The sequence below is a fragment of the Staurois parvus genome, unplaced genomic scaffold (assembly GCF_062004578.1).
Source record: "Staurois parvus isolate SC_StPar_1 unplaced genomic scaffold, SC_StPar_1.0 ptg000059l, whole genome shotgun sequence".
NCBI classification, from domain to species: domain Eukaryota; kingdom Metazoa; phylum Chordata; class Amphibia; order Anura; family Ranidae; genus Staurois; species Staurois parvus.
In genome coordinates, this window is record NW_028317855.1 from 6,588,015 (window position 1) to 6,613,827 (window position 25,813).

At 43.9% G+C, this 25,813-nt stretch overlaps 1 protein-coding gene across 4 annotated transcripts in view; it reads left to right on the forward strand.

Annotated features, from left to right (window-relative positions):
- Positions 1-25,813, forward strand: part of PDE10A (phosphodiesterase 10A) — a 619,526-nt gene that overhangs the window by 366,574 nt on the left and 227,139 nt on the right. For all 4 annotated transcript variants that reach the window (XM_089668592.1, XM_089668593.1, XM_089668595.1 and 1 more), the window contains one exon: positions 818-843. In XM_089668592.1, the coding sequence (XP_089524718.1) occupies positions 818-843 (26 nt within the window). The remainder of the gene's footprint in view (positions 1-817; positions 844-25,813) is intronic.

A 25,813-nucleotide genomic window follows, 5' to 3' on the forward strand; every position in this document is an offset into this window, starting at 1 on the left:
GTGTAATGCATTTGTTTTTAGTTCTACTGAAGACATTTTATAGGGCAGCATTTTCAACTGCTTTTTCTTCAAAAATATGTAGTTTATGCTTCAGATAATGCTGGACAGTAAACAGGGTGTTCAGTGATGAAAAAGTGGAGAGCGTAATGTAAAACACTTCTTTATCTTTCATTATCTGCAAATGCTGAAGGATGAAAGCAGAAACTGTGCTGCAGACAACAGAAATGTTTGTTAGATAGACTTTCCCTGTGAGAGAATATGTATTTGTATACCTCTACATACTGAACACACACACCTACACACACCTCTAGTAATTCTGCTACGAACTCCCTTATGTAAGCATTATAGATTGATTAATCTTATAATTCAAAATGTTGATATGTGGTGTGCCCTTGTTGTTTTCTCCAAAAAACACTGCTGTTTAAATAAACCTTTCAGAGGTCATGGAAACTGTCATTTGTGGTCTCTCCTTAATGGTAATTACCTGGCTGTCTGTGCTAGCCCTCTTGCTTCAGTATTTGAGTCACTGACCTGGGACAAACATGCAGATAAGGGCTTCTCATTTTTTTCCTATTCTGCATACTCCTTCTGAGTTGATGTCTCTAGTAAAAGCATCCTTTTACATAAACTTGTGTGTACGAAAAACAAATGGCTGCAAGTTTCAGTGCAAAGTCAAACATGTCTGTTTCTCTACGGATATGTAAATGTGTGCATAGCCGTTTCCAATTTCTTTAGCACATTTACTTCTTTAGATTTAATATGGTAGGTGTTACACATGTAATTTAATGCTTTCTCTACTAATCTTCTTTTCCTACAGATTTAACACCCACAGAAGTCAGCAGGGTAAGCAACTTAATTTTTGTTCTTGCAACTCAAAACAAAGGTCACTGTCATATCTCATTTGCTGGAGGGGTTTGTAGACAAACTGGATAAGCCTGTATGAATACTAAAAGTTATTTATAAACATATTGATTGCATATTAAAGTATGCTCTCATAAATTGAGCAACTTCTGAAATCCTTTTAGGCTTAGGGTGATGCCAGATAGAATGTTATGCCTATGATTATTTTCAAGTAACTTAAGTTAATTCTTCATTTGTTTTGCTTTAAAGGTAATTTTTTTCTAAATCACAAACATGTCATACTTCTCTGCTCTTTGCAAAGGTTTTGCACAGAGCAGCCCTCATTCTTCTTCCAGTACTCCTGGCCCCACATTCCTTCTGAGTGCCCACATAGCAAGCTGCTGGTATGGGGCTGAACACACAAGGTTTTTTACCTTTAATCCATGCTCTGCATTAATCACTCCCTGTCCGTAGGCCTGCTTGAAGTGGTTATACCAGTATCATAGTTGAAATGACAACCATGAACCCTGTATCTTTATTTTTCAGCTGGCGATTGTTTTATGTAAAAGTGAACAAGTGGTTCTAGAGCCATTGGATCACAGGCAGCGGAAGGGGATCCCCTTTCTGCTTGCAGAGACCAGTATGGATGTGATCAACGGCATCGGCTTCCCCAGACACAGTGAGAGGAACTGAAGTTGTTCTCCTCTCTGTGTGACATCAGAAACCGGAAGCAACAAGTGTTTCATCACTTCCGGTTTCAGACTGATGTAAACGAGCAATTACCAATCTCTGTTTGATCAGATGCTTAGAAGCATGCTTAGAAGGGCAGAATAGAAATCTGGGTTGAAATAGACCCCAGATCTCTCCCTAAAGTAATGCATTGCTTAGAGCCACTGTACTGGAAGATGTGGCTGAATAGAAATCAAACCTGTGTGTGGCTTATCAAAGCCAAATACAAAAATACACATTGCAGCTCAGACCCCAGCCCTTTTCACCAAACTCGTGACCGAAGGACTAGCCAATATAAATCTGTGCTGTCACATGCGTAACAATGCCACACCCAGCTGCACCCTGCACAAAGATTTTCCAGCTAATGGACCACAATCTGTGTGTCTGCAGCCTGAGAGCGATTGTTACTGGGTCAGGTTAATTACGCAATTAACCCTTCACACTGCCACCACCTCCTTTTTGTACAGAGAAAGAGGCAATATCAGCAATAACACTATGATGGTTGAATAATCGTCTGTATACCACTGTCACCGCAGGCAGGGTATACAGAGGTTTAAATACACACAGTAGCGCTCTTCAGAGACAGGGGTTCTTAGTTTGCATTAAAGAGGCTCAGAAACAGTTCAACACTTTCAGAAAGTAAGATTTATTACTAAAAGGTCAAAAGGGTGCAATAGAAAAAGATGTAGCCAATATATAAATATACAGAGAGCAATAACACAGCAAAGAGATAACAGAAAGGAATTTAGAGAGATAAAGTACTTGCCAAAAGTGTTTAAGCAGCTTTCAAGTTTCAGAGCAGAAGGGCCTTATCTCCCAAAGTTAGTTCTGATGTTAAAAGGGAGCTTTTTCAACTTCAACTCAATTTAGCTTAGCTCCAAGCATAACAGCTTTTCTAGGAACTCAGCAGGGTGTCTCCTTGAAACAGAGAACCAATCGCCTCATTTGGGGAGGGTGTTGGGCGAAGACCCCAGCTAGAACCAAAATCCCTCGCAAATTGATACCAGAACAATAACTTTCCTTGGACACAGGTAACATTCTATCCACGGGTAGATTAATATGCAGAATCACCTGCCGAACGTCTAGATATGAAATGTGACATACCTGCTGAGACGGTTAAGGAGATATCATTTTCTGCTCTCCTGTAGATGTCAGCTAGGGGGTGTAATATATCAGGCAACTTGTATTAAAGTGACCCATCGAATATATGCCTGGTTTTTATGTAAGTCTTTCATATTCCAAGATATGAAATCATAGGGGAAAAGGGGATTTTTAAATGTGAGTCCGGTTTTACGACTAACTGGAATGTCTTTGAAGCTCAGTGAAGGGCTTGGTTTATGGCTTTACGATCCTTTTCCAGCAAGAGTCTCTCAGACATACGGGGGCCAGGCTTATTGGAGTTTATAACCATGAGCTCTCCCGCTGGGCCTTGATGCCTTTTTGAACTCAGCATCCAGGGACCACGTGTCACTCAACAGAGAGGGAGGGGGGGGATTTGTCTAGGAGAGAAAGAGATACAAGATGGAGGATCCCTAGCAAGTTGGAGGACTGCGTTCATTTTTGTATGCGCAATTGCTACACCCAGATCCTTTCAATCTTCAATTTTCTCCTTTTAGTGAGTAACTTGCATTCATATTTTTGGTTCTCAAGTACTTTACATTTTTCTACACTGGACCTCATCTGTCATTTAGCTCCCCACCCCTCTATTTTGCCTAGGTCTTCTTGTAAAATTTCTATATCCTTTTCAGAAGTGTTTAGCTTTGTATCAGCAGCAAACACTGAGATTAAACGAATTATTGGTCTCAGGACAGAACACGGATCACACCTCCAGAGCATTCAAAAAATATGCCGTTAATCACCACCCTCTGGACACACTCCTGTAACCAGTTTTCTATCCAGGTACATACGATCTCATCAATTCCAAAATTCCTCAATTTGTAAATAAAGCATTTGTGGGGTACTGTATCAAATGCCTTAGTGAAATATAGACACACTGACCCTGATTTACTATTGTGCCTAGACACATTTCTGTGGTCTAACGTCTACTTTTTAATAGCGACCGTCTACTTTTAGACTGCAAAGACATTTACTAAAGAGAAGCGTTAACAAGTAGACTCCAAATCAAATTTACTAACGAGACACACGCCCAGGAATTAGACTCAAAAAGCAGACTTGCTAAGAAGCACGTCTAACACCATGAAAAATCACTGCAGAGACATGTTCACATTGAAATTTGCTTTGCCAAATATCAGGACTTCACTTTAAACAATATCTGACATTTAAAAATTTTTTTAAAATGTGTAAAAAAATTTTTTTTAAAGCAAGTTGTCACAGTGAAGAACTAGACGCTTTTCCAGTGTCTATGGCCAGATATAACTGAGCATGTGCAGAACACATTTTAGACGTCTTCTGTGGGCGCTTTCTTTTTAGACCCTGTTCAATAGTAAATCTCAGTGTGGAGTCCTCTGACAGCCGGCACTCGGTCGCGTCTACTGTGTTTAACAAACAGCACTAGGCATATCTTTATGTATTCTAATTTGATTTCCTTAGTTCTAGTCGTTCTATTTTTGTTTCTTATCCTGTATAATTTCTGTAATGATTTTACTTATTTTGAAGATCTAGATAATATTTATTTTGACAGCTGAATGTAAAAATAAAGGTCTGCAATAAAAAAGAAAAAAAAAAAAACTGCGCGGGGTCCCTCCTCCCATCCATACCAAACCCTTCGGGTCTGGTATGTATATTAAGGGGTAACTCCACGCCGAAATAAAAAAAAAAAAAAAACAGTGTGGGGTTCTCCCAAAAGTCCATACCAGACCCTTATCCGAGCATGCAGCCCGGCAGGTCAGGAAACCAGGGGAGGGGATGAGCGAGCGCGTGGTGAGATACAATCAGGAATCCTATAATAATGCGAGATCTGAGCTGTGGGTGATAGGAAATGAGACACATTAACTTGATCAGTATATAAATAGTTAAATAAAAAGAGTGGGGCGGTGATACATACATTGGCAGATGGAACAGGTGATGGTGGGGGAGGGGGTCAAGTTGTATAAGGAGAGAGGTTTAAGCGCTCGTTCACACTTGACTTTATTTCTAACTCTTGCCAAATGGCCCTATAATGATTGACAGGTGTTTGGGAAGCGTTTTTAATGCTCCTCAAATGCTCCCGAAACGCCCTACGTGCGGTTTTGAGGCATGTGATAAGCATTTACCAAGCGTTAAAACTGCACCACAAATGCCTGTAATGAAGTTAAATGGTATTAACGCTCCGAAAATGCCTCACAACCACACCGCAAACATCTGCCAGGCATTTGCGGAGCGGCACCATAGACTTGAATGGGAGGCTTCAACTCCTTCTGACTGGACATGAGGCGCCAGTTTTGCCATGACGCAATGCTAACGCGTCAGTGTGAACAGCGCTGTGCCATGTGCAGAATTTTCATAGGCATTTGAGAAGCGTAAAAAACACTTCCCAAACGCCTGTCTGACGCCTGCTGACAAAGCTAGTGTGAACGTAGCCTTAGGGAAGATAAAGTTGTAATGAAATATAAGCAGAAGAAAAATTGAAAGTTTCAAACTTGTCAGAAGAACAGGACGCGGACGATTTTGACTATTGCCCGATTTTCCTGGCAATGATGGGCAAATCGGCCGATCGTTTTACCGATAAAAATATGCGCATGAGCCGTGTCCTGCAAGAAGAAGAAAAAGAAGAAGAATTCCAGTCCGCTATTATATTTTACATGAAAAGTCTTGCGGTTGCAACAATGTATCTATTTGTATCCGAATAAAACCATCTGTATCCGAAATGGATACAAATGGATACATTGTTGCAACCGCAAGACTTTTCATGTAAAATATAATAGCGGAGCTCTCTGCAAGGGACAGAAGTAAAAATGTCGGCCATAGACGGGACGAAAATTGGCCAATTTTTTTTTATTGAATGATCGATTTTTCGTTTTAAAAAAACGGCTGGTTTTTGACCCATCTATGGCCTGCATAAGACCAGAAACTCAGACATATACCAGGCCCAATTAACCGAACATAACCTAACCTAACCTGTGCAGAGAAAGCGTGCAAACTGAGATGCAGACAGATGCAGCCATGACTGGGATTAGAACCCATGACCCACGTGCTGTAAGTTCTGAGTTCTAACCACTAAGCCACTGAGGAAGACAGAGTTTGAGCTGCAATGTAGAATAGTTACATTGTTTAAAAATAATGATAAAACGTGCGCTGGTAAAATTATATAGACTACTAAAATGGTATTACACAAGATAAATATAAATCTAGGTGTAGATATGAAGGCAGCAGCTAGCACTCAGTGTATTGGCAACAGTCCCAGAATAGAAATATGTTACAGTAATAGTGTAGCGCTATAAATGCATGTTATCAATCATAAACGCATGTAAAATAAAAAAAGTGCAAATAAGTGCAATAATTATGTAAAACGGGAAATGGTGCTAAAAAACTTCATATAATCATTCCTGAATAATGGAATGTCCTTCGTGTGAGAGTACCAACTCAGAGAGTGCCTATGAATGGCACGTGTGGTACTTATTTGCACGTTTTTGATTTTACATGTGTTTATGATTGATAACATGCATTTATAGCACTGCACCATTACTTTAACATAGAATAGTTACATGATTAAAGAGAAGGAAGATATATCATTATATTGGGAAGTTAGAACTAGACATTCCCAATTATTTGAGATATAAGTGTGAAAATGTTTGACATTTGAAAATAGAATGTATGACATTCATTAGGAAATGCATTAGTTGTCTGATCATTTTGGAGAAACCGCAACCAAAAAAAAAAAAATATATATATAGGTGTACTTTTACTTTAAATTATAAGTATTCTCATATGCAAACAGAAAAACGCAGACAAAGCCTGTGGTTGTGCGCCACCTAACGAACATATTTGCACCTAAAAATGTGCCAGACACGATTCCACATTTACTAACAGGAAAGAGTCTACAAGTAGACGCTTTTCAATGAATTTGCTAGACGCCTTTCAGAAGACTGACAGGTCTAGATTGTTTGAATTGAGTCTGTCTGAATGTTCAGCATCTGCTGGTAGACTCAATTCTTAGTAAATCAGGGTCACTATGTCTACAGGCCTTCCTCTAGACAAATTACAGCTCACATCCTCTTAAAATTTTAAAAGGTTTGTCTGGCAAGATTGGTCTTTCATAAATCCATGTTGTTTACTACTACTAATACTATTTTCATCAGCAAATTCTTGGATGTGGTCCCTTATCATTCCCTCCAATAGTTTACATACTATTGATGTTAGACTGACTGGTCTGTAGTTTCTAGGTATAGATCTTGGCCCTTTTCATAATATTGGTACTATGTTGGCTTTTCTCCAATCAACTGGTACCACTCCAGTCAGTAAACTGTCCTTATAAATTGGGAAAATAGTCTGGCTGATTTTTAAAACTTTCTTCCAGTCTCATGGAGTGTCCTTATGTCTTTTAGGTGCGCTTAATGTAAACAGCTGTCAAAGAACCTACTGTGCAGGAATCTATATATTATTTATACAAGGTGATTTTATCCCCCCTTAGTTGCCTACTCTCAAATGTGAATACATAAATGAATATTTATCTTTCATTCATTGATGGACACAGTGATTCTTCTCTTGATGAACACAGTGACTGATCCCTTTTTTTTGTAATCTCTGGAAATCTTCAAACCAAGCTGGGCAACGGGCAAGATTTGAAATACATGTGGTTGTCCCAGTCCGCACTGAATCTGCTGTTACAGCCCCATCCTGAACTGGGGCGGCCAGCATGTTATACTTCTGACTAGGTATCAGAATCTATGTTAGTGTTACCCTGGGCGAAAGCCCCCTGTCCCCCCAACGTGCCAACGTGATCGAGAGGTGGATCTGTCTTGGGAGCCTTACCCGCACACTCTGCTGTTTGGTAAGTATATGCTCCTTCCTTCCTTTCCCTGCCTGTGGATGGTTAAGCTTCCTTGCTGGGCTCCCTGGTTATCTGTCAGATGGGGGGGGCAGGCAGTTTCTAGCATGGCTCATTCGTGACACTGTGGGGGACTGCTCAGGGTGGTGTTTGTTTTTCTCTGTGGCTGCCATATTCTCCTGTGGGGCTTGTGGCCATTTTAGCTTAGCTGTGCTGGCCATATGGATGGAGGGTAACAATAGTCATTTTCCTAGAGACCTCACCAGTGGCTATTTTGTGGTGGCCCACTGTGCAATAGCTGCCCATGGGGCGGTCATTTTCTGTACTCCAGTGCTAGGGCAGAGACTGAGGGCAGTCCTGGGACTCTCCTGGAGACGTGCTTTGTACTGGCCAGTTGGCATAGCTTCTGGGCAGTTCACTGGTGGTGAGTCCGTTCCAGGGTCCCCCTCCTCCCTCAGTTTCCCCCTTTTTACCCAGGTGGGACCTGCAGTGCTCTGCTGGGTGGCTCGATGGAGTCCCAGGAAACCGCTTCTCTTCCTAACCCCCTTCTCTTCCTAACCCCCTTCAAGAAGAGTCTGGTCCCTTTGCTCCCTCAGCTCCCTTGATTGGTGCCTTGTCGACAGTCTTGAAGTCACTAGGTGGAGGTGGCGTTTCATTGCAAGGGGAGCAGAAAACGCACACTGTCATTGCCTACATCTTTGGACAGCTCTGAAGCACAGTCAGGCTCTGCCATCGTAGGCTTTGCTCCCACGGATGCCTCCTAGGATTCCTCATATACTGTGGTTGATACTTCGTCGTCCTCATCAGTGCAAGAGAGGGCATTAGTCACGGCACTGACTGCCTCTGCACATAAGATGCTTAATGACTTTGCCGGGGTAGGAGATATGGTTCCTGTACCTTTTTAGTACTTACAACTTGGCTAGGTCCTTTAAGGTCTTTCCTTACTCCACTTGTTGACCATAAGGCAGAGTCCCTTGCACATTCCATGTTTACTATCCCTGGGTCAATGGCTCAACCTGTTTTGACCAAACCACAGTGTCTCACACTTTGAATGGGCCAAGGTTTTGCAGCAAGGTGCTGCCTCTAGTGGCTTGCCCAGGGAGTATGTGGAACTAATGGACCAGTTGGTCCAGGGGCTGAAATACATGTTTGAAACATCGCTTGATGCTACCCCGCTTCTTTCTAAGCTTTCTGTTTATGTGCTTCACCAAGTCCTCAGGCTTAAGTGCTGTTCAGCTGACCAGACCTGAAAGAAGGCCCTGGGGATCTGCCCTTCCAGAGTAAATGGCTTTTTTTGGCTGTGTTGGACAACATCATGAAGAATCTAACTGGTAGCAAGAGTACTTTACACTTTTTTTTTTTTTTTTTATTCAACTACATCTTTGGACAAGGGCTCTAAGTATTTTAAGGCCCTCACTGGTGGTATCAAGTGCTCCTGGCCCCAAAAGCCCTCCAAGTCCGCAGATAAGCCTCACCTGCATGGTGCAACCGCTGTTTACATACCAGCACAGGGTCAAAGCTCGCTCACACAGGTGCACGCGTGGGGGGGGGGGGCGAGGGTGGCTTTTATTTTTTTTAAGTTATTTAGATTTTTTTAAATTATTTTTACGCTATCCCTTTCATTTTTTTTTTAATCACTTTTAATGTTATCCACAGGGAATGCAAATATCCCCTATAACTTCAATGGTCATTGTCATATATTCTTTTTTGAGAAATCTGGGGTCTATCAGACTCTAGATATCTCCTTTGCCCTTACATGATCTAATCTCACCAAAATCGGTGTGATCAGATGCTTTCCAAATTTACAAATGACACTGTTTATATCCTGCAAAACTGAAGTGATGCAATGCTGGTAGCTTCCGATTTCTTAGACTATAGAGATGATCGTCACCATTCTGGTCTCCAATGAGCTCTATGGTCAGCTGGCAGAAACACTGGCTACATTCTCAGGTTCCCCCGATGGCACGGGACTGCCCGAGAAGGCCGTGAAAGACAGCGGGAAAGGGGGGGTGTGTATCATCCTCCTGCTGCTTGTAAATGCAATCCTGCAGCTAATTAGCCACTAGGATTGCTTTTACATGAAAGCTGACCACCGGATGAAAAAAACGATATCAGGATGATGCCTGCAGCTGTAGGCTTGTTGGGTATATATGGGCTTGTTGGGTATATATACTACGTTCTTCTTCTTTCTTTTTTTTTTTGTATGCAGCCTGTGGGTTGAATGAAAAAAAGAGAGGAAATCTCTGCCAGAAAAAGTGTGTGGTATGCCCACCATTAGAATATACTGCCCTGCATCCACCCACTTCTAATGGTGGGCACACATTAGGTGAAACGGTGCCACATGCGCCAATTTCAAGATTGTGAAAATGTCTAAATAGTGACACGTTTGAATAAAAATTGTTCATGCATAAGTGGTACCCCATACGGAAAAAGGATGACACCAAGTCCCAAACTATCTTGTCACTACTCCCCATGTAGTCTGGGCATCAGGGGGGCTCCACGTGACTATCTTTTCCCTCGTAAATCCGAAACGTATATGTATAGTCTGTTGCCCTCTCACAGGTCTTATACATCTTGACCCCATATCTGGTACACTTGCTGGGGAGAAATTGTTTGAATGCAAGCTGCCCAGAAAAATTAATGAGGGACTCAACAACACCAATGTTTTGCTGGGGAGTATAGATATCTGCAAATTTTTGGTTAAGATGATTTACGAGGGGCCGAATTTTGTGGAGCCGGTCAAATTCAGGGTCAACCCGAGGATGACAGAGTGTGCTGTAGTTGAAATGCATACTACACATTATACTCCCATATCTATGCCTGGCCATGGCAGCAGAGAACATGGGCATATGAAGAATCTGGTCTGTGGACCAATACAACCACAATTCATTTTTTTTAGTAATGCCATGTTGAGGGTTAGGCCCCCAAAAAATTTAAATTCTGAAACCATAATGGGTTTCCATGCGAATGGTCTGGCAAGGTTTGAATTTGGGTTGGCGGTGATAAATTGTTGTTCATATAAATTGCTTTGATCCACAATCAATGCATACAGATCTTCTGTGAAAAACAGCTCCAAAAAATCAAGGGGAGTAGTTAAATTTGCTGTTTCCACCTGAATTCCGGGTACGGCAGTGAGTGGGGGAAGTAAGGGTGCTGCAGAATTTGTGGGCTGCCATTCGGGATTTGCAAACACGTCTGGAAGGACAATAGGGGCTCTACAAGCCTGAGTGCAAATTCTTGTTTGTTGCGGGACAATACCTGTGCTCCCTCCATCACCAGCTTGAACTGCACTTATGTGATTCACCACATCACCAAGTGATACTGCAGTGTTGGTATGTGAAAGACCAGGATGTACTAGGCCGCTGGTGCTCGCCAGTTCACCAAAAGGTAGAGCGGCACTAGTACTGGCACTATGCTGCATATGAGAGTCATCAAAATTTACCGGCAAGTGCTATCAGAGATCAGGCCTGATTCTGCAAACACTGCGGTTTTGTGTGCAATGTATCAAGTGACAGTGACCTACTGACACTGCACTTGCTGGGAGAGAAGGGGGGGTTATGCGTATGGGCTAAACGCAGGTGCTGGGGCTGATCCAGCTAACACTGTGTTTTTGGTGACACTATACTAACGTGAACGCTGGTATAGTGCTGATCTGATCAAAGATATTGATCCGTTCAGACACTATACTAGCAATGGAGGTTTATTGTATATGAGCGTGTTCCTGGCAATCAAGGGGTTAAATGTGATTACTGGTGTACTGACGGGCTATCTGGGAGGGGTATGAAAACCACGGGAGCACAAATCCCATTATATATATATATATATATGTATGTGATATTGCGCACCCGTGCCGCCCTGTAGCAGTATTTTTGCTATAGGGTGGTCAGAAAACAGTTAAAGAAGCGGTTTGCGTTACGGCGCTGCGTTGTTTTAACTGACAATTGCACGGTCATGCAACGCTGCACCAAAATGAAATTTATGTCCTTTTTTCCCTGTGAATTGAACTTTCTTTCAGTGCGCTATATAAAAAAAAAAAGACTGACAATTTTGAGGGAAAAAAAAACTATATTTTGCTATTAAACATGTTCAGTATAAAAATAAAAAAAACTAATTTAGTCATAAATTTAGGCCAAAATGTATTCTGCGACATATAGCTGTAATTGACATCCTCTCTGTTTATTAATGCCAGCAGCATAAGGATTTAAAATAGTCAATGTTGACTAAGAGAGTGAAGTTCTGCTTTAACCTCTTCAAGTCTGGGCCTAGACGCCGAGCGGCCGCACATTTGCCGGCAATTTGCACCCTGCTCACAGCACATATGTCCGGTACTCACGTAAATGTCCCGGTCTGCTCTCTCGATCAGGACCTTTCCTGATCATGTGACCGCCATGATGATGCGTCACGGCGGTCACATGATCCCTAAACCCCACCCCGTCTGTCCCGCCTCCCGGCTTCTGAAACTCTTAAAGGCCCGTGAGGCGCCGGCGAGAAGGGGTTAAGCTGCCTGTGATAGGTGCCTCATACCTATGCCCTTTAAAGGAGGACATCTCTTTGCTGAGGCACTTGGCAAATTCATCCAAGGTTTCACAGGTGGAAAGGTGGTTGTTCCATAGTGGAGCAATCCAAAATCTCCCTCATTGGAGGCATCTACCTCCACAAATTGAAGAGCACTTTAGCTCTGTACCCCAGCTTCATCTTCCAAGCCAAAATGGAGCCCTTCTTTCTGTGTAAGACTTGGAATACAAAATTGAGCAAATCTATCGCAAAGCCCTCTTTCCAATGAAGGGGCAACCTCACTCCTAAGAGTGGGGAGACATCTGTTACAGTTAGCCTTTCTCTTGGACACAGATGTCCCAGACCTGTGCATCCAGTGGTTTTAAAGGGAATCAAAATAGTTTTTGAACTCTTCCCCTTCACTGCTTTCTTATTTTAAACCAACCAAAATCTGCTCAAGGGCAGTCAGGCCTGCAAAACACTCTGAATAATCTCTTGTACCAGGAATCGGCTGTTCCATTGCCTATGATGGACAGGTTCAAAGGATTTAATTCAAACCTGTTCATGGTATCAAAACCCAACAGGAATACTTTTTAACGAGAGTATAGCATCAAGTCACTTAAACTCCTGGGATATTGATCTGGTCAGTTAAGTAGCAGAGGGGGTTGTTAATCAGTTTCAGCTGCTTTGGTGTTAATTAAATTAACAGGTGCACTAGATCGGCAACAGTGAGGCAACCCCTAATACATGAATGGATTTACAGATGGAGGCCACTGACCTTTTTTTCCCTACTCATATTTTCTGACTGTTTTTCACTAGTTATGCATTTGGCTAGGGTCAGTGTCACTACTGGTATCATGAGGCGATACCTGAACCCTACAGAGGTTGCACAGTCAGTCCAACTCCTCCAGGATGGCACAGTCTCAAGAGCATGGAGGAGATTCCAAGAGACGGGCAGTTACTCTAGGAGTGCTGGACAGGGCCGTAGAAGATCCTTAACCTATCAGCAGGACCGGTATCTGCTCCTTTGTGTAAGGAGGAACAGGATGAGTACTGCCAGAGCCCTACAAAATGACCTCCAGCAGGCCACTGGTGTGAATGTCTCTGACCAAACAATCATAAATAGACTTCATGAGGGTGGCCTGAGGGCCCAACGACCTCTAGTGGTCCCTGTACTCACTGCCCGGCACCATAGAGCTCGATTGGCATTTGCTATTGAACACCAGAATTGGCAGGTCCGCCACTGGCACCCTGTGCTTTTCACAGATGAGAGCAGGTTCATCCTGAGCACGTGACAGACGTGAAAGGGCCTGGAGAAGCCGTGGAGAACATTATGCTGCCTGTAACATTGTTAGGCATAATCGTTTTGGTGGTGGGTCAGTGATGGTCTGAGGAAGCATATCCATGGAGGGACGCACAGGCCTTACAGGCTAGACAATGGCACCCTGACTGCCATTAGGTATCGGAATGAAATCCTTGGACCCATTGTCAGACCCTACTCTGTTGCGGTGGCTCCTGGGTTCCTCCTGGTGCATGGCCATGCCTGGCCTCGTGGGGAGAGTGTGCAGGCAGTTCCTGGAAGATGAAGTAATTAATACCATTGAATGGTCCCCACGCTTGCCTAACCTAAATCCAATAGAATATCATGATATCCAATGTAATATCATGTTTCGGTCCATCCGACGTCACCAGGTTGCATCTCAGACTGTCCTGGAACTCAGTGATGCCCTGGTCCAGATCTGGGAGGAAATATCCCAGGACACCATCCAACGTCTCATTAGGAGCATGCCCCAAAGTTGTCAGGCATGCATATATGTACGTGGGGGCCATACAAACTACTGAGTACCATTTTGAGTTGCTGCAATGAAATTTCAGCAAAATGGACTAGCCTGCTGCATAATTTTTTCCCATTTTTGTTTTTTTTTTGGGAGTCTTTGAATGCAGTCCTCTGTAGGTTGATCATTTTCATTTCCATCAAACGATGGGGCATCCTTATGTTCCTAACACATTACCCAGTCCATATCAGTATAGATATCCAGCATGATATTTTTCCCCATTTAAATCTGATGTGTTTTCAAAGTATTCCTTTATTTTTTTGAGCCGTGTATTATCCTTAAACAAGTAACTTAAAGTTCCTTATGGATCCGTAAGGTCCGTTATCTCCCCTTTGAGATAAGGGGAATGCCAAACATTTATAGACATCAAGATGCCTAACACTCATAGACATCAAGATGTCTATTGGTTTGCCATTTTCCCACCATATCAGCGATGTTTATGCTTCACATTAGGTGGGAAATGTTTTGACCTATCACCGGCTTCCAGAATATTCACAGAGGTACTTGCACACCTTCTTGCCGTCTTCAGGGCTTAGGCCAAATCCAGTCACATGGAATATAGATGACCTTCTTCCTTCCTTCTGAAGACTCCTCTCCCTTCCAGCGATCTGAAAACCTGTACAGGACTATTCAGATGCTTCAGGCTTTCAGTTCAATAATCAACCTTCAAAAATCTTTGCTTTTCCATCCTGCTCCTTCAAATCACTCATCACTGCAGTTGAAAACAAACATCGATTTAACCCCACTAATGAGTAGAAAATTGAAGAAATGTTACTAAAATGAAAAATTGCAAGAGCATTTCTACCAATGTATGTCCAGCTTTCATCTCAAAGTACCTTCACAGTAAGCTTACTGTATATCTTTATCTACAAATTTACTATGTCATAATGAGACTTCAATGTGCTGGATTACTTACACTGTGAACATATTGATTGATGGACATACAGTGCCTTGAAAGAGTATTCATACCCCTTGAAATTTTCCATATTCTGTCAGGTCTGGTATGGCTTTAGAGGGGAAACCCCCTGCCAAAATTTAAAAAAGAATGGTGTGGAATACCCCGTCACTATCACAAGATCTCTGCCACCAACATGCGACAATCTCACGACCGCGACCATCAATACGTCACGATCGCGGCGTCAGACCCCAGACCTTCTCACCAAACTCATGACCGAAGGACTGGTTGATCCAGACCACGCTGTGATGTGCGTAACAATGCCACACTCAGCTGCGCCCTGCACAACGATTGTCCAGCTAATGGAACACAATCGACGCACCGGCAGCCTGAATACGCTTGTTACTGGGTCAGGTTAATTATGCAACTAACCCTTCACACTGCCACCACCCCTTTTTTTACAGAGAAAGGGGAAACTCTCTTTATCAAATATACACTGTAATGGTTGAAAAGTCGCCTGTCCAATACGGCCACCACAGGCCGATTGGGCAGAGGATTAAACAAACAGTCTCTTCAAAAGGCAGGAATTCGTAAATTACAATTAAGCGCTTTAGAAACAGTTTAACATTTTCAGAAAGAAAGATTTATTACTAAAAGAGTCAAACAGGTGCAATAAACACACGCACACGCACACACACACACGCACACACACACGATAACAGGGAGAAGTTAAAGATTTAAGTGTCCAGTCATAAATTCTTGTTAAAACTACAGCGTTATAGTATCTCCTAAAATCTGGCACTCCCAATCCCCCTCTCTCTTTACCTCTACTCATCAGGTCATAGGATATTCTAGGTTTTTTATTTTTCCATATAAATTTTGTTATCTTTTTAATTTCTTTAAAAAAGGCCTCTGGGAGACTTATTGGGATCATCTGAAATTTATACAAGACTTTGGGTACAATTATCATTTTTATCAGATTTATTCGTCCTAATCAAGAGGGAATTCCTCTTCCCATTATCCTCAGTTCCTCTTTGATCTCATTTAGAAGAGCAATATAATTTAATTTATACAATTTTGTATATGAAGCAGTAAGTTTAACCCCTAAATATTTTATCTCTGTATCTCTCCATATAAAAGGGAATTCTCTTTGTATCTTTTCTTTCTCACCATTTGGAAGATTTACGTTTAAGATCTCAGTTTTTGTTGGGTTGATTTTTAAGTTTGATATTTCCCCATACTCTTTTAAACTTCTTATTAAATTCGGGAGTGTTATCCTAGGATTTCCCACATAAAACAACAGGTCATCTGCAAAAGCTGCCACTTTATGTTCAGTTTCCCCTATTTGTATTCCCTTTATATCTACGTTCTTCCTAATTGTTTCCAACAAGGGTTCCAATGATAATACATACAACAATGGGGACAGTGGGCATCCCTGTCTTGTCCCGTTTGACATCCCAATGGGCTCAGACTTTTCACCATTTACCAAAATAACCGCGGATGGCATTTTATACAACTTTCCTATCCACTCCCTCATTCTACCACCTACTCCCATGATCTCTAGGGTATCCATCATAAAGCTCCAGTTTACTCTATCAAAAGCTTTTTCGGCATCGATCGAGAGCACCACTGCTGGGGTTTTCCCTTTTTTAGCTTTCTGGATTAGCAACAAAGTTCTGATTCCGTTGTCCCTACCCTCTCTCCCTGATACAAAACCAACCTGATCTCCCTGAATCCATTCCGGCATCAAGTCTTTCATCCTATTTGCTAAGACCTTTGCATATAGTTTTGTATCTATATTTAGGAGTGCAATTGGCCTATAACTAGAGCATTGAGTAGCGTCCTTCCCTTCCTTATGTATAAGTGTTATATGGGCTTGTAGGGATTCCTGTCTAATCTCCATTTCTCCACCCAGGGCATTCATATACTCCTTCAATTTAGGTATTAACAGTTCACTATATTTTTTATAATACCTCACGGTATATCCATCTGGGCCAGGGCTTTTCCCCACCTTAGTATCTTTCAACGCTATCTTTATTTCCTCCTGTGTAATTTCCAACTCCAGGGATTTCAATAGATCTTCATCTATCTTTGGTAGTCCTGCATTTTTTAAATATGCCCTTCTTTTTTCTCTGTTTTTATTTTCACTATTATTTGCTAAATTCTGGGAATTAATATTATACAGCTTGCTATAATATTCCTTGAATACCTTCCCAATCTCTTTAGTAGAGTGAGCCATTTCTCCCTTGGGATTTCTTATTTTTTCTATATAATTTCTATTTTTCTTTTTTCTCAGGGTTCTCATTAAGTGTTTTCCTGGTCGATCTCCCCATCTATACCTCTCTACTGCTACTTTATTGAGTACTCTCCTCCTTTCTTCTTCCATTAATATCTCCAACTCCTTCTTCTTTCCTAATACCTTCTGCCTTATCTCACTTGTTATTCTATTTTTATGGATCTGTTCCAGGTCGTATATTTCTTTTAAGAGCCCTGTCAGTTTCTTACTCCTTTCCTTTTTCTTTTTTGTCCCTAGCGCGATCAATATACCCCTAATATATACCTTATGGGATTCCCAGACAGTGGCCACTGATACATCCCCTGTTTCATTCTCTTGAAAGTATCTTTCCATCTCTTTTCTGATCTGCTGATCGATCTCTTGATCTAATAAAAGGGCCTCATTTAACCTCCATCCTACCCCCCTTGTCAACTGCCTCCCCCATCTTACCTTCATTATAACTGGAGCATGGTCTGAGATAGTCATTGTCTCTATTTCTACTTTAACCACCCTCTCATTGAGTTGATGATCTACCATTATATAATCCAATCTCGAGTAAGTCTCGTGTGCATTAGAGAAGAAGGTATAGTCTCTTTCCTTTCCATGCGTTATTCTCCATATGTCCACTAGTTGGCCCTCATGTATCTCCTTCTTTAAGATTTTCATAGACCTACCTCCCTCTCGTTGCACACGAGAGGTTGTATCCATCTGTGGGTCTAAACATAAGTTCAGATCTCCCGCCACTATCAATCTTCCCTTTTTAAAATCCATCAGCTTTCTTAGTATCCCTTTCAGGTATACTTCAGGTCTCTTATTTGGGCAGTATATATTCGCTATTGTACACTCTATTTCCTGCAACCTACCTTTCAAAAACAAAAATCTCCCCTCAGGATCCGTCACTCTATCCTCTACCTCCCACCTTACATTTTTAGCAAACCCAATTGCCACCCCCTTAGCTCTCTTAATTGGGGAGTCTGCATAAAACCATGTTGAATAGTTTCTAGTGATTAATTTAATATTTGACTTAATCTCAAAATGCGTCTCCTGTAAAAAAACTACCGAAGCTTCTCTATGTTGCAACTCCTTAAATAGCTTAAATCTCTTCCCAGGACTGTTCAACCCCTTTACATTGTAGGTTATAAACTTTATATCTTCCATATGTCTTGTATACATCTCCTCACTATGCAGAGTATTTTTAAAAATTTCCCCCTATACCATCCTTCTCCCCCTCCCTCACCATATCCCTCCCCTTTCCCCTCCCCCCTCCCCAACCTCCTCCCCCCTCCCCAACCTCCTCCCCCCTCCCCAACCTCCTCCCCCTCCTAGGCCTCCTTTGCCTATGGATCATGTTCCACCTTTGATCCCTCTACAGGGGTTCGACTCCAACTATGACCGCTCACCTTCCCCCCCTCCTCCCCAATGTCTCCTTATCTATTGTCTCTCTATTTCCTCTTTTAACCAACTGCCATCTACCCGTGTCCAACTCTCCCTCTTCCACTTCCCAACCCGGTATCGCTTGTCTCTGCAGTCCAAGTTTATCACAGAAGTCTTCTAAATCTTCCGGAAATTTTAAGATAGCTGTAATTCCATCCCTCCACCCGATTAAACTTGTATCGCGGCCCCATCTGTATTTCACATTATGATTTTTCATCACTTCTAATAGGGGTTTCAGTGATCTCTTCCTTCTCAGAGTCTCTGGTGTTAAATCTGCAAAAATTTGAATAATTTTCTCTCCGTATATAATATTTGTTTTTCCTTTAATCTTTTCCATATCTCTTCTCTATCTCCGCAGTTATGGAATTTAACAATTATATCTCTTGGTTTTTCTATCCCTTTGTCTTGTTGATACTTTCCAATCCTGTATACTCCGTCCAATTTAAACATCTCCTCATCCACTTTGTCCATTATGGAGTTCAAAATTTTGCCAATTAGCTCTTTTAAGTCTTTTATATCTTCCCTCTGTGATAGTTCTGGGACTCCTCTTACTCTGAGATTATTTCTCCTTTCTCTATTTTCTTGTTCTTCCATCCTATAGAGCAATCTCCTTTGTTCTTTTCTATCTTCTAATAGCCTTTTTTCTAATTTTGGGATGGTTTGGGTATAATTTTGCACTTTTTCCTCCATTTCTTCCACTCTAGTTAACAATTGTCCCATTTCTTCCCGAATCATCCCCATTTCATGCTTCATTGATTTTTCCAAGCCTTTAAACATCTCCGCCATTTCTTTTTTATTAGGTATTTGCATATCTCTTTCACAATCTCTCAGATCCTGGCTTTCCATAAATTGTTGGCTATTATATACCGGGCCCAGGGAGAGTCTCGGGCTATTATCCAGACTTATTTCCAATTCATTTTTTTCATTTATTGCCTGAGATCTTTCTGGGGTAACATTTCCTTGTGACACATACTTCTTGATCGTACCAGTTTGTGAGTTCTTAGGCCCACTCCCTTTGATGTTTTTACCTTTCATTTTATTTTTAAAGCCTTTACTCTTGTTTGTTGCTCTCCTGGACACCTACTCCTCCCGATCTTCAGACCCGCCCTAGGAATCCCCTCTTTTATTTTCAGATTTTATAATTAATGCAAAGTCTTACCATAGTCATCTGAAAGTCTAATACGAGGAATCAATGTATATAAGGCTCCACTGTATAGGTCCAATATATAATATAGAATAAGACCTGCAGGAAGGCCCACGGTCCTCACTCACCCTTCACGTTGGGATATCACTCCAGAAGCAGTCCTCTTTTCTCATTATAAGTTCTTAGGGGGATTCCTGTGGTCCAATATAGCTCAAGTCACTTATCTTTCTCATCCGATACGTCCTTATTTTGGAGGCGATGTACTGATATATATTAGATTATAGATTGGGAAAGATATAGAAGTTTAGAGGGTTAGCCTTATTATAGCAGTGGTGTCAGGCAATAGGAATAGTATGATGCAGGAGTGGTATGGCAGCAGGGAGATTTTGAGGTCTTAGGAAGACAGGGTGGAGATGATGTAATGTGAAAGGAGTGTGTTGATTTACCTCCTCCACTTCTCCTACTTGTTTGTATGTCAGGCAAGCTCTCCCACACCCGGATCTCCCAAGGCTTCTCTGCGGCTGCCCACGTGTCGGTGCCGCTCCACTGCCTCGTCCGTCTCAGTATTGTCTCCCTGACAACCTCACTCCCCCTCCGAAGCCGGCTTTCTCCTGGCTCCTGGCTCCTAGGCTATCTGACTGACAGCCCGACCGTCTCCCCGGCAACTCCACTCCTCCTCCACCGAACGTCAGAGGAGAGCCCCGAGGCGTTCCTCTCCCAACTCTCTGCCAGATCTCTCTCTCTCAGGTCCAGGAAGCCGACCGTCTCCAGGGACACGGACACCACGCACCGTCTCCAGTCGGGTGAGTCACCGCTCACCCTCGATGCAGCTGGTCTCTCTATCGGAGACTCCTGGGGAGGATAAACCAGGGAAGGCTAACGGAGAGTGCTTACTGCGCGCTCTCCCGTGCCGTCATAGTCAGGCTCCACCCCCCTCCCTCTTCAAAAGGCAGGAATTCGTAAATTACAATTAAGCGCTTTAGAAACAGTTTAACATTTTCAGAAAGAAAGATTTATTACTAAAAGAGTCAAACAGGTGCAATAAAATATTTACAGAAAAAAGATGCAACTAAGATTATTTTTATATATATATATATATATATATATATATATATACACACACACACACACACACACACACACACACACACACACACACACACAAAGGACCATAGCACAGCAAGGAGATAACAGGGAGAAGTTAAAGATTTAAGTTACTTGCCATTTCAGCCTTTGAGGTAAGCAGATCCAAGTTGCAGAGCGAAAGGGTCTTTGATCTCCCGCTGTTACGATGGAAAGATAGATGTCTTCAACTAACTCTTTAGGCCTGCTAGCCTGTTTTTTAAAGTCCCCCAGCAAGGGGGGGTGGCTCTGAGTAACTGACCAATACTCTGTTTAGGGAGGGATCGTCGGGCGAACTCTGAATTAGAACCAACATCTGTCATAATCCATGATATGAAACATAGGGGACAAACTGACTTGAGGAATGTTAATTTAATTCTGTCACCTTAAGCTGCTAGGTTTTATGAGGTTACAATCTCTTTCAATTCCTGGAAAAAGCTACCTTATCTCGGTTACGAGGTGAGAGCTTACACACGTTCTTGGACAGCCAGGCTCTGTATCTCTGGGGGACGTTTGTAGCTCTGGGCCCCCTGCTGCTCTAGCCTGCCAGCAACTTTTAACACACGCACATCTGTCACTGTGCCTCTCAGGATAGAAGGGGGAAGGAGATTAAAGGATTGACGGAGAAATGTATGCTCTTATCAAAATGGATGTGCCTAACAAAATGGTTGCACTGTGTCCATCTCTGAGCGCAAGTTTGCGACACCTCCCCCTCAAGTGGTTGCATGGGAGGGAACTACAATTCCCTTCCTGACGCAACTGACCTCTGTCCAGAGGTTCCCCTTGGGTCGACCTGGTACCGCTGCACTGCGGGAGAACCGAATTCCGTCTGAAAAGGAAGCCGTTCTCCCCTGCAACACTGCTGGGCCGACCAAGTGAGTGGTCACGGGTGGGTACCAGTCGGCTGTGGCTATCCGAATACTGTGGCAACTGCCAGGGTGCCCACCTGCTCACAAAACACTTCGGCTCAGGGGTGTCATTTGCTAACATATTAATATGTAGCTTCTTGTCGAGGTAGAGAAGGAGATTTCTCTCTCCTATCTTCTTCCTCAGGCTTAGGACTACATCTGGCTTGAAGGTAGTAGCATCTGTGTGCACCGAAACCGGACAGGCGAACTCTGGACCTCGCCTCCCAGTGGTGTCCACAGGTACCTTCATCCAAGATGGACAGTCTTCGTTACCTGCTAGCATCCAGGACACCAGTTCCTCCAGTTTCCTGTCTGCTAGGTCAGTCACAGGTCCAGTTCAGCCATGATCGTCGCATCCAGGCGTCTTACCGTAGCCAGCTGCACCCACGACTGACGTAACCTGCTTTTTAGCCTGGGGAGCAGACCAGGCCACAACTGCCTCTGTCTCCCCATGCCCAGACCTCTGGGGGTCTGTCAGGGCTCCAGGTATGACCAGAGGTGTGTGGACTGACACAGGGAAACGCAGTGCAAACTAAACATAAACACAGTGCAAACAAACCAAACCACCCACCGATAACAATACATACAATACAAAGAGTAGTCAGGCAGGCCGGGTCAGTAGCAGACGGGCAAACGGAGTACCAGGAACAGGCGGGAGAGTGGTCGCGGTCACAAGCTGGGTTCAGTAACTCACGGGCAGCGCGGTACAGAGGGTCGGGCAGAGAATGGTCAGGGTCACAAGCCAGGGATCAAGCAGGAGAAGTCAGCAGAGGTCAGGATCAGGCAAGGTCGGCAACAAGTCAGGCAGGAACAGGAATACAGGATACAAGGTACAGGGGCCCATGGAAAAACACACACCAAGGCCCTGACTGAGTCTGGCCATTCCTTAAATACAACCCCTGCAATCAGCTTCAGGTGTTTGGCTGATTGCAGGGGTGAGTCTCTGATTGCTGAGAGCACCCGCTGGCCAGCCCTGATACTGCAGCCCACAAGGCAGGCGAGTCCCACCATTATTGGCAAGTCCATTCCTGACAGGATCTCTTCTTACCGGGGTGTTCCCCAACTGAACCACTGATATGCCCCTCTGACCGTTACCTTTTCCACTGTCAGACTAGGCGCGGGCGGTTGGTTCCTGACTAGTGACAGGGGCTCAAGTTGCCCTCCCCAGACAGGGCCGAACACCGCAAGGCCCCCAAAGTGGGCAACTGCATCCTGTTCCGCTCAGCATTGCGGGCCATTCCTGACCCCTGGTGAGGAGGTTGGTGCGTTCTCAACCCGAACTAGCTTTCCCATGGATTCAAGCAAGCCACATGGGGTAGTGAAGGCTGGCTCATCTGGAGCCTGCTGGGTTAGACAAGGTGGCCCATACCCCCTGCTCAGGTCCATGATGGTAAAACAGCAGGCACCCTCCGGATGCTCCATGTCCTCATGGCTCCCGGGCATGGGGTAGGCCACAACCACAGGGCTGGCGTTCAGTTTTCCATGGCCCTCAGAAAGCCTGGTCATCGTATCATGCTTGAGGACCAAGACTACCGGGGATGCCCAGACTCCAGCTGACCCCTGGATTCCTGACTGTGCCATTCCCTTGGTCTCTGTGCCCCAGTCAGCCTGCACCTCCTGGATCCAGACACCATCTATCAGAGGCATTGCCAGCAGCTTCGGAGCCAATCTTTTGAGCCTGGGCAAGGGACAGGCCTATCCAGACCATTCCTTTGCTCAGCCCCCAGAGACTGCACCTCGGCCCCCTGTGCAGCACTGTGGGTGACCCCCAACACTGAAAATGCATCCTTTGTTTCATCATGAATATCATAATCATTGTTAGCGTTACCAACATTGCCGTCAACAATACAAACATTATCAATGACATTTCTATCAATGTTACTGACATTATTAATATCACCCCCATTGTCATCTCCACCATTATCAACAGTCACGTTTATAATATTAATGACACATGAGTTCGATACCTCCCCAGGCAAGGAGATTTCTTCTTGTTCTCCAGCTAATGGAGAATCCTGTAGCCCCACTCCATTCCCTCCCTCTGTCCATCCACCGGTGGCCCAGACATTACTCCAATATCTGCCACAGAACCTTGGCTTGTCCAGAGTTCCAGGGGGCCCTTCCGGGTATTCTCGGCAGGGGCATAATACGAATCAAGAGTGCCCAGGTCAGCACCCAACAAAACAGGTGTGGGAATTTCATCCAAGACCCCCACCTCTCTCATCCCCCTTCCCGCACCCCAATCTAGGAATACCTTCGCACTGGGTATGCGTGAACGAGTCCCCCCAACTCCTGTGAGGGTAAGGAACTTTCCTGGGATGAGGTTCCTTGGCTCAATCAGCTCTGGCTGGATCAAGGTGACTTCTGCCCCGGTGTCCCGGAAATCAGTTACAGACCGGTTGCCCATGGTAACTTCCTGCAAGTTGGCGGGGGTTACCCGCATCTTCCTGTGAACGAACAGCACCAAAGAAGAGTTACTGGCCGGCTGGCCAGATGATGTCGTTTGCTTTTGCTCAGGACACTGCGTCCTGAGATGTCCAGTTTTCCCACAGGTGAAACATCTGCGGGTGTCAGGCAGGGATGGCTTGGCTCCAAGCGCTGCAGGTGTGGACGGTGGGGAAGCTTGACTCACCGAAGTAGGAGAGGTTGCTAGGGGCGCTTTTCCCCCCTTCCAGCCGTTTGGAGGAGCCTTGCGAGGGTCAAACACCCGTGTATGGACAAAGGTATCTGCCAGGTCTGCTGCAGCTTTAGTAGATGCTGGCTCCCTCTCCAAGACGAACTGTCTGAAGTCTGCCGGGCAAATGTGCAAGAGTTGATCTCGTATCGTGAGATCTTCCAAAGACTCATAGGAATCAGCTTTCAGCCCCTTAGTCCACTGTCGGAATGTGGTGCGTAAGCGACTTGCCACATCCGTGTAAGAGTCCCCAGGTCCCCAGGTCCCTTCTGCATGGACCGGAACCGCTTGCGGTACACTTCCGGGGTCATCTGGTACTTCCCGATGATGGCATCTTTTAAGGCTTCATAGTCGTTGTCCTGCCCCTCTGGCATTTCAACAAACGCATCCAGGGCCTTGCCTCGTAGCCCTGGTGTCAGGTACGGAGCCCATTGTGTTTGGGGCACATGGTACTGACGGCACGTTTTTTCAAACGACAATAAGTACGTGTCAATGTCACTCTCCTTTTCCATCACTGGAAACTTGGCTGCGCCCACAGAAAGAGTGGCGTTCCTGTGATCTAGGGCCCCGAGGTTCTGACCCGGTCGCTGCTGGAGCCTTGCTATCTCCAGTTCGTGCCGACGATCAGCTTCCCTCTGCACCGCCGCTCGGTCAGCCTGACGTTCCGCAGCTTCTCTGTCAGCCGCTGCTTGGTGTTCCGCAGTTTCTCTGTCAGCCTGGCGTTCCAGGAACCGCAGGTATACCTCAAGATCTGTCTCCATGAGGCGTTTCAGGACTTCCTGCATCTGAGGAGAGTCTCTGCTGGTTACAGGCACTCCGGTGCTGGCCCGCTCAGGTGGTGGTGTGACAATACCACTCGGTGATCTTCTGGTGTCAGACTCTGTATGCCCATCCTGTGAGGCCGTCTCTGAGCCACTGGAAATGTGGGTAGCGGGAACCCCTTCAGGTTCAAGTTCCCCCGAGTTCTGATCTGCTCAGATATCATACTCCACTAGATGACTAATCAAATCTTCACCAATTTAGCGACCGATGTCCAATCCTCGTGAGGTACATTCTGCCTTCAAGTCACCTTTGCTTATTTTCTTGTATTCTGCTACACCAGGCATAATTGCAAGCAAAGATAGAATAGGAAAGTAGGAAAAGGAAGGAGCTGTTGCTATATGTCTCTCTCTCTCTATATATATATTGTTACTGGTTCGGGTTAATTATGCAACTAACCCTTCACACTGCCACCACCCCTTTTGTACAGAGAAAGTGGAAACTCTCTTTATCAAATATACACTGTAATGGTTGAAAAGTCGCCTGTCCAATACGGTCACCATACAGGTGCAATACAGGTGCAATAAAATATTTACAGAAAAAAGATGTAACTACGATATATATATATATATATATATATATATATATATATATATATATATATATATATATATATATACATACAAACAAAGGACCATAGCACAGCAAGGAGATAACAGGGAGAAGTTAAAGGTTTAAGTTACTTGCCATTTAAGCCTTTGAGGTAAGCAGATCCAAG